The sequence below is a fragment of the Xiphophorus couchianus genome, chromosome 20, assembly GCF_001444195.1.
Source record: "Xiphophorus couchianus chromosome 20, X_couchianus-1.0, whole genome shotgun sequence".
Lineage (NCBI taxonomy): Eukaryota > Metazoa > Chordata > Actinopteri > Cyprinodontiformes > Poeciliidae > Xiphophorus > Xiphophorus couchianus.
In genome coordinates this window covers 56,380-70,829 of record NC_040247.1, presented here as the reverse complement: position 1 = coordinate 70,829, position 14,450 = coordinate 56,380, and the positions used below count along the sequence as shown (strand labels likewise).

General features: G+C 42.9%; 1 protein-coding gene across 3 annotated transcripts; it reads left to right on the top strand.

Annotated features, from left to right (window-relative positions):
• Positions 1 to 2,256: 2,256 nt before the first annotated feature.
• mybl2b (v-myb avian myeloblastosis viral oncogene homolog-like 2b) lies at positions 2,257 to 13,917 on the top strand. Of its 3 annotated transcripts, none has more exons than XM_028003926.1 (15): positions 2,257 to 2,363; positions 8,375 to 8,471; positions 8,557 to 8,628; positions 8,700 to 8,792; positions 9,586 to 9,806; positions 9,894 to 10,026; positions 10,112 to 10,171; positions 10,622 to 10,813; positions 10,892 to 11,164; positions 12,132 to 12,274; positions 12,360 to 12,459; positions 12,540 to 12,650; positions 12,798 to 12,914; positions 13,003 to 13,131; positions 13,215 to 13,917. In XM_028003926.1, the coding sequence occupies exons 2-15, from the start codon at positions 8,394 to 8,396 to the stop codon at positions 13,341 to 13,343; spliced, it is 1,851 nt and encodes a 616-aa protein (XP_027859727.1). In that variant the 5' UTR covers positions 2,257 to 2,363; positions 8,375 to 8,393; the 3' UTR covers positions 13,344 to 13,917. The 3 variants fall into 3 exon arrangements, with proteins under 3 accessions (XP_027859727.1, XP_027859726.1, XP_027859725.1); XM_028003925.1 differs by lacking the exon at positions 2,257 to 2,363 and adding an exon at positions 7,658 to 7,995 and having other exon boundaries at positions 10,628 to 10,813; XM_028003924.1 differs by lacking the exon at positions 2,257 to 2,363 and adding an exon at positions 7,660 to 7,995.
• Positions 13,918 to 14,450: the final 533 nt, after the last annotated feature.

The following is a 14,450-nucleotide window of genomic DNA, read 5'->3' as shown; positions in this document are numbered from 1 at the left end:
TTCTGTGCGCACCTGCATGTGGGCAAGGAAATTAAAATCCAACATGACAACTACTAAACATGAACAGGTATAAAGCGACATAACTACTAAACATGAACAAGTATAAAATGACATAACTACTAAACATGAACAAGTATAAAGCGACATAACTACTAAACATGAACAAGTATAAAATGGCACAACTACTAAACATGAACAAGTATAAAATGGCATAACTACTAAATATGAACAAGTATAAAATGACATAACTACTAAACATGAACAAGTATAAAATGACATAACTACTAAACATGAACAAGTATAAAGCGACATAGCTACTAAACATGAACAGATATAAAATGGCACAACTACTAAACATGAACAAGTATAAAATGGCACAACTACTAAACATGAACAAGTATAAAATGGCACAACTACTAAACATGAACAAGTATAAAATGGCACAACTACTAAACATGAACAAGTATAAAATGGCACAACTACTAAACATGAGCTAGTATAAAATGACATAACTACTAAACATGAACAAGTATAAAATGGCACAACTACTAAACATGAACAAGTATAAAATGACATAGCTACTGTCAGGATACAGGTCGGAGTGAGGGTTCTTTCCAGAGACGAGCTACGCGGAGGAGTTTGACAGCCTGACGCACCTGCATCGGATTCTGGTAACCAGCGGCAGGCTTCTTAAGAAGCGGTGGAACCACCAGTTGTCGCTCGATGGTTACCACTTGTTGGTCAGACTCAGCCCTAAGATCTCGCATAGTCCATGTTAAGTATTGTCCAGTCATTTTGTCCTTTTTCTCTCCGTTACCTCTCAGATCTTGATCCCGCTTCCCGGAGTCAAGCCTGGAACTTCACTGGTCAGGCACGTCTCGCTGGTTGGCACCTCCAAGCCGTTCTGATCCGCTGGGGCCCGGGACCCCCGAACCTACCTGGACTCTCGTTTCCTACTGACGTCCTCCAGTCTCAATTCTCGAACCATCGTTTGACCTCATTAAAACAAACCCTCTTAACCGTAAAGTCTGTTCTTCTGTGCGCACCTGCATGTGGGCAAGGAAATTAAAATCCAACATGACAACTACTAAACATGAACAAGTATAAAATGGCACAACTACTAAACATGAACAGGTATAAAGCGACATAACTACTAAACATGAACAAGTATAAAATGACATAACTACTAAACATGAACAAGTATAAAATGATATAACTACTAAATATGAACAAGTATAAAGCGACATAACTACTAAACATGAACAAGTATAAAATGACATAACTACTAAACATGAACAAGTATAAAATGGCATAACTACTAAACATGAACAAGTATAAAATGACATAACTACTAAACATGAACAAGTATAAAGCGACATAACTACTAAACATGAACAAGTATAAAATGACATAACTACTAAACATGAACAAGTATAAAAAAGGGGGACTCTACGCTGCCATATAAAAGCATCATAATGGACACCAGCAGAGTTAAAAGAGGAAAAAAATCAATAGGTAATTCACATGTAAATGTGGCTCGAAGCTTTTCTCCAAGGTTTTTTAGTGCTTCCCTGAAAGCATCCCTGTAGCTGATTGTCTTCCACAGAGGCTGAAGTCGCTTTTCCATCGTAGTGAGGACGTTTCTCTCCATTATCGGCGTCCCAGCCTGCATGAGAAGGAGTATGTTCTCTGGCTTGCTGCACCCCTTCAGCAGGTCCTTAAAGATGGCCTTCCTCTGGCGTGTAATCGTGTCCGGGCTCATGTTGAGGACTGTGGGTTTGGTTTCAGCCCAGAGTTTTTCAAAGAGTCTATCACAGATGGCCTTGTATTCCTCTCGAGGGTAGTCTCTCTGTCCTGATTTATCAATAATCATCTTGATCAAGTCTCCGACCAGGCTTCTCACGGCTGTTTTTCTCCTGTCTACTTCTTCAGACTGGTCTTCCTCTGACTTGCTGGTGGATTCCATTTCTGGTTCTTCCAGTTCCAGCTCACAGATAAAATTTTGAACTGGATGGGAAACTATGAATCCAGGTAGATGTGAAGCCATTTCCTCTCTTTCCTCTTCAGAGCAAACTTGGGAACCTGTTAACTCCTCATTGCCGTCATCGTCCAGCACTGAAGAAGCCGACATCTGATTGTCCCACTCATTCACAGAAGTATTGAAGGCAAATGAGGAATCATCAGAGCTGGACTCCGGTTCTGATTCATTTTCCAGCAGATTTCCAGTCAACAAGATCTCTGGTTCAAAGAAGGCTTCAACTTTGGCTGCCCTTCTAGTTCCTGTGGCTCTTCGGTTGACTGACTCTCCGATACAGAGTTCTCCACATCTGCATCAACATCAAGAGGATCGAACGGCTCAGCAGGTGAGATTTGATCAACCTCAGGCTCCTCTTTGTGTATATCTGCGGCTCCCTGGACGTCTAGAGGAATAACGGCTGCCGTGGTCGTAGTTTTCTTCTCATCTTTGGACGGCTGAGCCTCTGCTACACATCCTTTAATATCTGAAAGGTTGTTGACATCTTCCACCTGGATCTCCAACGTTGACTTGTTTTCAGTCAGAGAGGTTTCCTGTTGTTCCTGGATGATCAATGGAGTCACCTTTGATGAATGTTTGCCAGTGAAATTTCTGAAAAATCTCTTCATCTTCCCCATCAACCCTTCAGTCTTAGATTTCGGCTCACAAGTTGTACCGTCAGCTGGTTTCTTGAATTCTGATCTATCCAAAAAGTTCTGCAAGATCAAACTGGTTTCATCCACCATATGTCTGATTATTGACATGCCAGCTGCTTGCTCAACATGTTCTCTTGTAGGAGCACCTGAGTCCAAGCTGTCATTGACTCTACCCATCAGATATTGCACAATGAGCCTGTTTAAATTGTGTGTGGCTCAGTAATGATGTCTTCATTGATCTCCAGAAGTTTAGCAAAGGTTTCGGGAACTTTGTTTCCCAAGGCCGCCTTCAAGTCCTTCATTGTGCAGCTTTTCTTGTGGAGACTTTGCAGAACGTTGCATGTAAACAACTCCAAGATGTCTCCAAAAGTCTCCTGCAGAGCACAGGTGGTGCTGGGTTCTGGGTTCCCATTTGATAGTCCCAACCTCTCCTTCGGGGAGATGCTTTTGAAAAACGGTTGGACCGCAGCCATCAGGGCTTCCATGGTGACGGTCTGTGTCTCTATGGTTGGTGAACTCTGTATACTTGACATGATTATTTGTCAGGTTTGAAGATAAAATTCAGGTTTTCTGTGAGAACAACAGGCTCTGCAAGGAACAACTGCGAAGTGACCTCAGGGAAAAAGAACGAGCAAATAAAGACCCACACGTCATAGGCATCAAACCCGCCCACACAGCAGCCTTATGTCGTCACGTACGAAGTCACGTTGGTCAGCAGACACTTTACTGCGCATGTCAGACTATCTATTTAACTATTTAAATGATTTACATTTGGGATTATTCAATAAGTTACAAGCGGCAGCCACCGCAGATCGCCTCTCTTCGCCCGGCACAACGTCCGCAGCCGTCAGGTTTTATTTTTAGCACATCGTGTGTGAAGCTCACACCGCCTCAACCCGGTGCATTATTATTATTATTATTATTATTATTTTTGAAGGCTTAGTTTGTCAAATGCCGTCATGGAGGAAGCTACAGCTTCATTTTCCTCTGGCTGTGACCAGAATATGGAAAAAAATGAACAACTATAAATTTATTTTATCCAGCAATCTGTCATATTTTACATTACAACGGGATTTTCCAGAAAGTATTTTTCCAGTCAGAAAATATTTACCTGTAATAAAGTAATTGAGGATCCAGAAATTTGAAGCAGACGGTTTCTATGGGTGGCGGGGCGTTCTGGATTCTGATTGGACAGCGCCTTCAGGGAGTGGGCGGGGCTTATCTGTCTGGACAACTGGATGATGTGATGAAGCTGCAGCAGCAGCAAGCAGTGGCGATTCTAGCCCAGTTTTAGTGGTGCTTTAGTATCTCAGCTCCCCTGAATAGGATTGCCACCCGTAAAACACGGAATCGTCCCATATTTGGCCGTTAAATGTGCGTCCCATTTTAAACCGATACATAACTGTCCGATAGACACGCCTATCATACACATATCAACACTAAGTTTAACAATAATGACCACAATAAAACACAGGAAATATTAAGGTCAGCTACATTGTCTAGCTAAAGGACCCCCTGAACGCTACGGACAGACGCTGAACGTCCCGGTTGCCTAGAGACGGACACTACGCAGCCGCAGTGAGCTGCTATCAACCCGCGTCTATTTTAAACGTCCTGGACCCGATTCCATGTCCTTAGAAGCAAAAACGCTTTAAAAAACAGACGTGAGTGAAAAGACGCGAATTATAAACTGAACAACTTCAGAGAGGATGGATACTGTGGACATCGGAAGACAAAAAAAATGTGTCCGTCGTGGCGCAGTCTATATATCAGACAGAATGGATCATTAGAGGAACTGCAGACCCGCTAAAACCTAAAGAACCAGAAATCAGCGTCTCTTCATCCTCAATCATCTCCTGACGCTGATATGGTACAAAATATTTAGTTATTATTGATTCAGTTTCTTATTGTGATTTTAGTTGACTATTGTGGTTTGATTCTTTGCTTAGGATGTTGAGTTTGGATGATATTTAATAAATAATAGCATTAGCCAAAATAAGTGGCCATTTAAAGAACAAATCATACTAATAAATTAACAGTAAATATATAATTATTTCCTACATTATATTACTTTCTGTGTGTTTTATTAATTTTTTTTGATAGACTGTATATAATGGGTTAGTCTGATCCTGGTCTTAGACTTGTTAATTACTCTTATTGGTCTTTTTTGAAGTTTGATTAGTGACTGTTATGTTGTTTTGTACTTAATTTCCCAAATCTCTCTGGAGTCATTTAAATAAGGTAAAACTAAAGAACAGTGCAGAATGATAGATTGTTTCTGTGTCTGTGAATAGAAAGGTGTTTGGTACTGAAACTATGACAGGCCCACTTCATGAACTGTGAACTGAAATATTAAAACCCCGACTCATCATGTCTACTTTTCCATAGATGGACATTCATTCTTGTTTAAAGAAAAAAGGCCAACAGCTGCATAACGTTCAGACAAAAATAAGGGTAATGCAATTTCTAAGAATGATTTTCAAATAAAGTTCAGGTTAATGACTAGTTTTCACTAGTCATTAACCTGAACTTCTACCTTGATAGTAAACTGGTTTTAGGTTTATTAATCCTATGCATTTAGTAAAATGTTCTTCAAATGACTGGAAATGCAGTTTTGAGTAGATTTTATTTTAATTTCTGGGAGAGCAGATCACACTAGGACCGTGTCTCTCCACAGCTGCTTGTGTCTCATTAATGTTAGCAGATGTTGGCAGGTATGATGTAATCTTGAGATTCTGTTTCAAACTGAGTATGTACACCTCTGGAAAAAATGTAAAGTTTCTCTATAAGTATATGTTTGAGTAAAATGAACATTGTTCTTTTATCCCATGAATTACTGACAACATGTCTCTTAATTTTGTTTGTGAATGTCTAGATGTAGAAAACTGCACCAACAAATATCTTCTTAGCCTTACTGGGGGCTAAGCACCCCTTACGGTCAGATCCTAGAATCGCCCCTGCCGCCATGTTATTGACTCAGGTGACAAAAACTTTTAACATCACTGCATATGGGAAATCATTCCACAATCATTCATGAACACCAAAGGAAGACTGGCAGAAAATAGGTGGCAGGCCGTTATATGTATATATACGCACCTATACTAACAAGTATGTCCTGATCGTAAACATACTACTAATATACATTAAATAATAAAAAAAAGCTAGCAAGCTAACATTAAGCTGATGTGCCATCTAACTAAATGTAATTAATTGAGTAAACTGGTAAACAGTCAAAAAGAAGCGTTACTGACCCCAGCTCTGAAACAAACTGCTGCTGTGTAATATTAGCATGCATTTCATTCAAAACTCCACATATATATATATATATATATATATATATATATATATACTGCTCAAAAAAATAAAGGGAACACTCAAATAACACATCCTAGATCTGAATGAAAGAAATATTCTCATTAAATACTTTGTTCTGTACAAAGTTGAATGTGCTGACAACAAAAATCACACAAAAATCATCAATGGAAATCAAATTTATTAACCAATGGAGGCCTGGATTTGGAGCCACACACAAAATTAAAGTGAAATAACACTACTCGCTGATCCAACTTTAATGTAATGTCCTTAAAACAAGTCAAAATGAGGCTCAGTATTGTGTGTGGCCTCCACGTGCCTGTATGACCTCCCTACAACGCCTGGGCATGCTCCTGATGAGGTGGCGGATGGTCTCCTGAGGGATCTCCTCCCAGACCTGGACTAAAGCATCCGCCAACTCCTGGACAGTCTGTGGTGCAACGTGACGTTGGTGGATGGAGCGAGACATGATGTCCCAGATGTGCTCAATCAGATTCAGGTCTGGGGAACGGGCTGGCCAGTCCATAGCTTCAATGCCTTCATCTTGCAGGAACTGCTGACACACTCCAGCCACATGAGGTCTAGCATTGTCCTGCATTAGGAGGAACCCAGGGCCAACCGCACCAGCATATGGTCTCACAAGGGGTCTGAGGATCTCATCTCGGTACCTAATGGCAGTCAGGCTACCTCTGGTGAGCACATGGAGGGCTGTGTGGCCCTCCAAAGAAATGCCACCCCACACCATTACTGACCCACTGCCAAACCGGTCATGCTGAAGGATGCTGCAGGCAGCAGACCGCTCTCCAGGGCGTCTCCAGACTCTGTCACGTCTGTCACATGTGCTCAGTGTGAACCCTGCTTTCATCTGTGAAGAGCACAAGGCGCCAGTGGCGAATTTGCCAATCCTGGTGTTCTCTGGCAAATGCCAAGCGTCCTGCACGGTGTTGGGCTGTGAGCACAACCCCCATCTGTGGACGTCGGGCCCTCATACCATCCTCATGGAGTCGGTTTCTAACCGTTTGTGCAGACACATGCACATTTGCGGCCTGCTGGAGGTCATTTTGCAGGGCTCTGGCAGTGCTCCTCCTGTTCCTTCTTGCACAAAGGCAGAGGTAGCGGTCCTGCTGCTGGGTTGTTGCCCTCCTACGGCCTCCTTCACGCCTCCTGTTGTACTGGCCTGTCTCCTGGTAGCGCCTCCAGCCTCTGGACACTACGTTGACAGACACAGCAAACCTTCTTGCCACAGCTCGCATTGATGTGCCATCCTGGATGAGCTGCACTACCTGAGCCACTTGTGTGGGTTGTGGAGTCCGTCTCATGCTACCACGAGTGTGAAAGCACCACCAACATTCAAAACTGACCAAAACATCAGCCAGACAGCATAGATACTGAGAAGTGGTCTGTGGTCCCAACTGCAGAATCACTCCTTTATTGAGTGTGTCTTGCTAATTGCCAATAATTTCCACCTGTTGTCTATTCCATTTGCACAACAGCAGGTGAAATTGATTGTCAATCAGTGTTGCTTCCTAAGTGGACAGTTTGATTTCACAGAAGTTTGATTTACTTGGAGTTATATTGTGTTGTTTAAGTGTTCCCTTTATTTTTTTGAGCAGTGTATATTTATTTATATATAGGTGTGGGTGTGTGGTTTTATTTTGAAGGTCCGAACGGATGACTTTCCCTCTTCCCATTCGGCTCTCTGCGCATATCCGCAGCGCAGCCACGTCACAGCTCTGGCAGTTTCGGGGAGAAGGGCGCGAGATAGAAATTGCAGAGCGCGGACGGAATGATTGTTCCGCCGCAGCTGATCGTTTCCTGGCTGCACAGTCCAGCTGAAAACTCCAACCACCTCCACTGCTGCTGGCTGCTACATTAAAATATTAATAAAGCAGTGAACGTCGTGATATTTTCCTATCACATTTGCACATGACGTGCGGCGGCGGAGGCAGGCAGAACCACTGGGTGACTGTAAACTAGAAGAAAACAGAGGGAAATGTCCTGGTGGCCGCGCGGGTAAGAGACTCTTCACTGCTGTCTGGGTTATTCTCTGGAGGTTTATTACTTGTTTAAAGGAGTTTTTCTTTCACCCAACAGTGTTAGAAACAATCACACTGCTTGAATAAACACAGTTAAGTGAACCCGAACGTTCATTTTTGAGCTGCCGCCCTTTTCCGGAGTCATGAACCCTGACTGGGCCTTTTTTGTTTTCCATCAACCGCTTTCTGTGTGAACTCAGAGAGAAGAGAAATCCCAGCTTTCATCTCAAAAAGCACGATAAAACTAACAGTCGTCTCTGGAAATGTATCATTTAGCCTCCGATCACCAGCTAACAGCTAAACTTGTTCTCCTAATCTGTTATCCATGTCGTTTTTTGTTTTGGTCTGGTTTCCAGTGAGGATGGAGACGACGCCATGCATCAGGACACTGATTCTGATGTGGCCGAGCAGAGGGACGGAGGGAAGGGGAAGGTGAAGTGGACACAAGATGAGGTGATTGTTGGGACATGTCCCCGTTTGGCTCTGTTTATGTGTCTCCATGCGGGACAGCCGGCCTGAAACCTGTTGATGTCTGCAGGATGACAAGCTGAAAGCGCTGGTCCACAAACTGGGATCCAGTGACTGGAAACACATAGCCAACTTCATCCCAGTGAGTGACTAACGATCTTCATGTTTTATGGCATCATAGTTAAAATCCTGAGCATAGTGTTTTTGTTTTAGAATCACACAGAGCAGCAGTGCCAGCACCGCTGGTTTAAGGTCCTCGATCCAGAGCTGGTCAAAGGTCCCTGGACCAAGGAGGAGGACGAGAAGGTGGGCAGCATTTTGCTTATAGAATGTCCCGAACTGAACTGAAAAGAAACCAATATGCCCATTGTATCTCAGGTGGAGTGTATTGTTCATCTGTCACAGACAATTCTGATAAAATACAGTAATGCTGGTAACCTGTGAAAATGTTGAGAGGTGTGTGAATACTTTTGCAAGGATCTCTTGTAGCAGTCAGTCTTGCAACAAATCTAAAGATTAGGCTAAAGAATGCTGCTGTATGCCATCTTCATGACTGTCCTGACGTCCTGATAGCTCAATATCTGAGAAACGGAGACAATATTCCAGAGCAACATGTCCTGGACACCACAAGTACTACTCTAGAAAATTTGTAATGTGCTTCCCTAGCACACCAGGCGCATAAAAAGTGTGATGTATGTCACTAATCTGCTCACAGTACCTGATTTTAATCACATTTTCAAATTTATTGATACCCTAAATAAAGAAAAATAGTCAAATTAACAATCCAGACAAAACTGTTTTGGGGGGATTTCGACATCATTAATTGAAATTTTTTGTGACAACAATAAATCAAAATTCTTATCATGATAAGAAATTTTTCATGATAAATGATAAATGATACAATAAATGCCCACCCCTAACTCGAACGTCAGGAAATAAGGGCCGATTTATCGGTGCACCCCTTGTGTCCCTTGAAGTTTCTGGCTGTAACTTGACAAAATATAGTTTCAGGGATATTAACAATTTTGCAAGTCTATGATGTGTAAAAACTGTGGTCTGTAAAAACATAAAAAGAAACCCCACACATTTCTCCCTTCAGGTCATCGAGCTCGTGAATCTCTACGGCAACAAGCAGTGGGCAATGGTGGCCAAGCATCTGAAGGGTCGGCTGGGGAAGCAGTGCAGAGAGCGCTGGCACAACCACCTCAACCCCAACGTGAAGAAGTCGTCATGGACAGCTGAGGAGGACCTCATCATCTACAAAGCCCACTGCCTGCTGGGAAACCGTTGGGCCGAGATCGCCAAGCTGTTGCCCGGAAGGTCCGCTGACTCCAAAGTCCTTTTTGTTGGTTCTGGAAAAGCCTGCCCAATCCCCCGACGATCTCATTTTACGGTTTCTGTTGACAGGACGGACAACGCCGTCAAGAACCACTGGAACTCCACCATCAAACGCAAGCTGGAGATGGGCTTCTACGCCCGAGAGGTGTTCAGACCGAACGAGCTCGAAGAGCTGTTGGCACGCCTGAATAAAGACTCGCAGGTAAGTTCACCTCAACCTGATGCTCAGCGCCGCCCTACTGGTGCTGCGTGGTGCTGATCCCACTGTCCTGCCTTCTGTCACCCAGGGGGGCAGCAGCTGTCAAGATGCTTCAAGCAAAGAAATGGAGCAGAAAGACCAGCTTCCAGTAAGAACATGTTACATTTAGCTCAGCAAGTATTCAGAGATGACAGCGTGGATAAAACATGTTATCACCATTTATTTTCTGTTTGGAATGTGGAAATTAAATGATACTAGGCCTGTCATGATTAATTTCGCTGGACAATAAATGAACCCAGAAGTTATTTCGATAATGATCCGACAAATGCAATTGTAAAAAGGTCAAACCTATGGAAAGTCTATTGGACACTGTCTGCATCGCCATGCATCAGGACACTGTTCTTTTTGTGATAGTGTTTATTTTATTTTCTTAGTGGCCCTAATACTCCATCTTACTACCAGAATAGATGTGTTGAAGTTTAAGGTCTACGGAGTACTTCTGCAGGCAGCTGTAACTGTGTAAATATTAGGACAGACTGAACTAATATCTCCTTTAGTTAACAGCTGCTATCAGTGAGTTCTGCTATTTCTAACCAAGCTGCAGAAAGCGCCGGCTGCCAGTGAAGCAGAGCCATCCAAAGCCGTCTCATCACCGAGGGACGATTCAGACATCAAGATGGAAGTTGACCCTGGTGAGGAAGCCAGCGGTACCAACTGGGTGGTGGACAGCTCTGGTTTCCTTTCCCCCACTGGCCCCGCCCTGAAGGAAGTGCTCGACATGGTGGACGGGGTAAGGATCCCTACTGCAGCAGACATGACTACAAAACATGGCGAGCAAGACGAATCGTCCCCCCTGTCCCACATGCAGGACCTGGATGGCTGGTGCAACCTGGCAGCCTTTGACCTTCCAGAGGACAGCCCCAGCCCCGAGCGCCACCAGTTCCGCCTGGAGGGCTCCGCCCTGCAGGAGCTGAGCAAAGGCAGCAGGGGAGAACTCATCCCCATCTCCCCTGGGGGGATCAGCCCGCCGTCCATACTGACCCGCCGCAGCCGGAGACGCGTCACACTGTCTCCAGACGGCGCACACTCCATGACGCCCAAGAGCACTCCGGTCAAAATCCTGCCATTTTCTCCATCTCAGGTGAGCTGTTGGCTGCTCAGGGTTTCACACCTTTTGTAATGAATTATGTGAACTGCATTAATCAAAATGTTTTTATTAGGGATGCACCGATCCACTTTTTTCACTTCCGATGCCGTTATCTGAGGTTTAGTATCAGCCTATAGAGAAACGTAGTGCTGAATTGACTTAAAGTGTTCCTTTTTTACAGTGTTTCTTTTATTATATATAATAATAAATGATAAATGCAAACATAAATGTAGTGAATTACAAATTCATTTAATAACTACACCAGTACAGCACATTTAAAGGGGCGGTATTATATGTTAGCGCCATTTTACAGCACAATTAAGTAACTATATTACCTTCCATTGTTATAAAAATGTTGAACATGTGAAATATGCCTTAAAAGAAATTTGACTGAATGTTGATAAATGTTTGACCAAGCTTCACAAGTTTGGTCAAACATGTAAAAACAACATTAATTTGTTCAGTCAGTGCTATTAAGAGTATATCAGCCAATGTTAAATAAATAAATAAACTGACAAAAACAGGTTGTCTACTTTAGTTAAATATGTAAAAAATAAACTACAACGACCTTTCAAATGGTTCAGAAAGTGTGATTAAGAATTCTAAATATAATGTAAAATTAACAATAAAGCGTGATGTTGCTAAGGACACAAAGCATAGAACTAGACTGAATAGATCTGCCCTCATGGATAGACCACCTTGTCACCGATACCCAGTCTAGAATTTTTTTCAATATCTGGACGGATGCAGATATTAATATTGGATCAGTGCAGATCTAGTTTATATCAGTATTGAAAGGATTGTTACCGTGACTCGATACCACTGAGGTCCATATAGTCCGGTCACCAGCTGATTCTCTAACTGAATGTCTTGTTACGCCATCTTGTCTAGTGGCCATGTTGCAGAGAGTAACCCAAACAGTTCTGAGGCCTGCTGCTGATTTTCCTGTTTGTTGTTTCAGTTCTTGAACCTGTGGACGAAGCAGGACTCTCATGACCTGGAGAATCCCTCCCTCACGTCCACGCCAGTGTGCAGTCAGAAGGTCATAGTGACCACACCGCTGCAGCGAGACAAGACCCCCCTCACCCAGAAGGAGAACTCAGTGTACGCAATGGAATCTGGTGATTGGCTTGGACTGCATATTCCATCCACAGATAAGCGTGACCAACGTTTTTTTTTTTTTCTTCAGGTTTGTTACACCTAACCACAAATCGGAGCTGAGCACAACCCCGCGGACGCCAACGCCGTTCAAAAATGCCATGGAAAAGTACGGCCCCCTGCAGCCTCTGGTGAGCGCCGCTCTGAGGCTCCAGAAACCGCTACCTCCTTGTTTTTGAGTTTACCTTCACTTCCTGCTTTGCCTTCTCAGCCTCAGACTCCGAACCTCGAAGACGACATCAACGAGGTCATCCTGAGAGAGGCAGGCATCAACATGGTCGTCGTCCAGGCAACGCCGCCTGATCCCCGCCGCAAAACAATGGTGAGAACCAAGCAAAGCCTTGGAGGCTTGGTACTAGGGCTGCACCGATAAATCAGCCATGATTTCCTCAATTTTGGGTGGCCTTGCAAAAGAAACAGATTTTTTTCCCACCAATGCTTATTTCTTTTATTTGTGTTTTGACCTCAGCACCGCCCTCCTATGAAGAAAGTTCGGAAGTCCCTGGCTCTAGACGTCATGGACTGCCGGGTGGTGCCAATATCCAAGCGCAAATCCAGCAAAGCGGAGGCCAAACGCAGCATCAAGGTGAAGTGGGAATGAATGGAACGATGGCTTCCTTGCAGACCGAGCGCCCATAAACACTGAGCTTTTTGTCTCTCCTTCTTGGTCGCAGGAAGAACCGGTGACGGTTTGTCTCAACTCGTCGTTTTGCAGCAAGAGGCATGAAAACATATTAGACCAGGGCTTCCTGTTGGGACCGAGCGACACGGCCATCTTTCCCAGCGCAGCATCTCCTGCACCCGTAAGTTCCTGTAGTTTTCGAATTGAGAACATAAAAAAAAAAAATCTAATTTTTCCATATTTGTATACATTTATTATTTCCAGATGTCAAAAGAATGGAAGAAGGTGGTTTGTGGGCAAACTAAAGACCAGCTCATAATGACGGAGAAGGCGAGACGCTACCTCCACTCTCTGAAGAGCCATCCACCAAGCCGGGCTCTGATTCTGTCCTGAGATCCTTCTGCCTCCCTGGAAAACAAAGAAACGACAAACAAGACACCTACAGTTAAAATGACTCATGTTGCAGTGGTGCTTTACTTCCCATTATAGTTGATCATATTTGTTAGAAAACAACAGTGATTCTAAGAGTAACAAATCAGTGAAAAGTCAGGGTTTTACATTGCATAATGTATCTGAAACGTAACCATTTGTTTTGTAACGTTGTGAACTACAAACACTCGGGTAGAGTTTCCATATCTAGTCATCGTATGAAGAAGATTTAGATGTCAGTGGTAGGTTGAGGGATCATGTGGTTTTTAGGATTCCCCACCCCGCGGGGAGGAACCAACATGTTCCAGTTACATGAATAAGTGGTAAATAAAGTTGGCTCTCTACCTTGTTTTATTAAGAAAAAAATGGTTCAGCCTGTTAAATTTTAGGCAAGAGTCATAAAGCAGAGAACTTCACTGAGCACTGTTTAAAAGGTGGATGTGTTGTAAGGCACTCTTTGTAAATATATTTAGGCTAAAATGTTTTACTCTTGTGACAGTTTGTCACAAGTGGAATAAAAACAAATGTATGTACTGCACCCGTTTGGCTCTTTTTTTGCTGCTTGACCTCATAGGACTCAAAACAAACGAAGGCTATTTGTTTATAAATTAAATTAGAAAAGAAGATGAAACGTAAATAAAATAGGTATTTTCCAATTAGGTACGTTTTTTTTCCTCCTTTGAGTTCTGATATTACGAACGTACGACAGATCATGACCAGGCTAAGAAAAAATACATGAATAAAAAGGAATGCTGTGCTGCCTGTGAATCTACCTGTGTATTGATTGTATAAATGGACATACCTAATCTTTTAACACATCAGCATCAAAACATTGGTAGTAGGACTTTAAAACGATTGTGCAAACGACAGTACTTCGAACCATGGACTTCACGAGTAGCTCACATCATATCAATATTTTTGACTTTTTTCCGGTAAAGCGTCTATAATTTTTAGTTTTTGAAAAGTATCTTAGTCGGGTACTAATACTCTGTCGAACATAAAATCCAAAACGTATATTAAGATGTTTAAAGTAATGACGTGTTTTTGAAGCTTTTTAAAAACTTGGATATA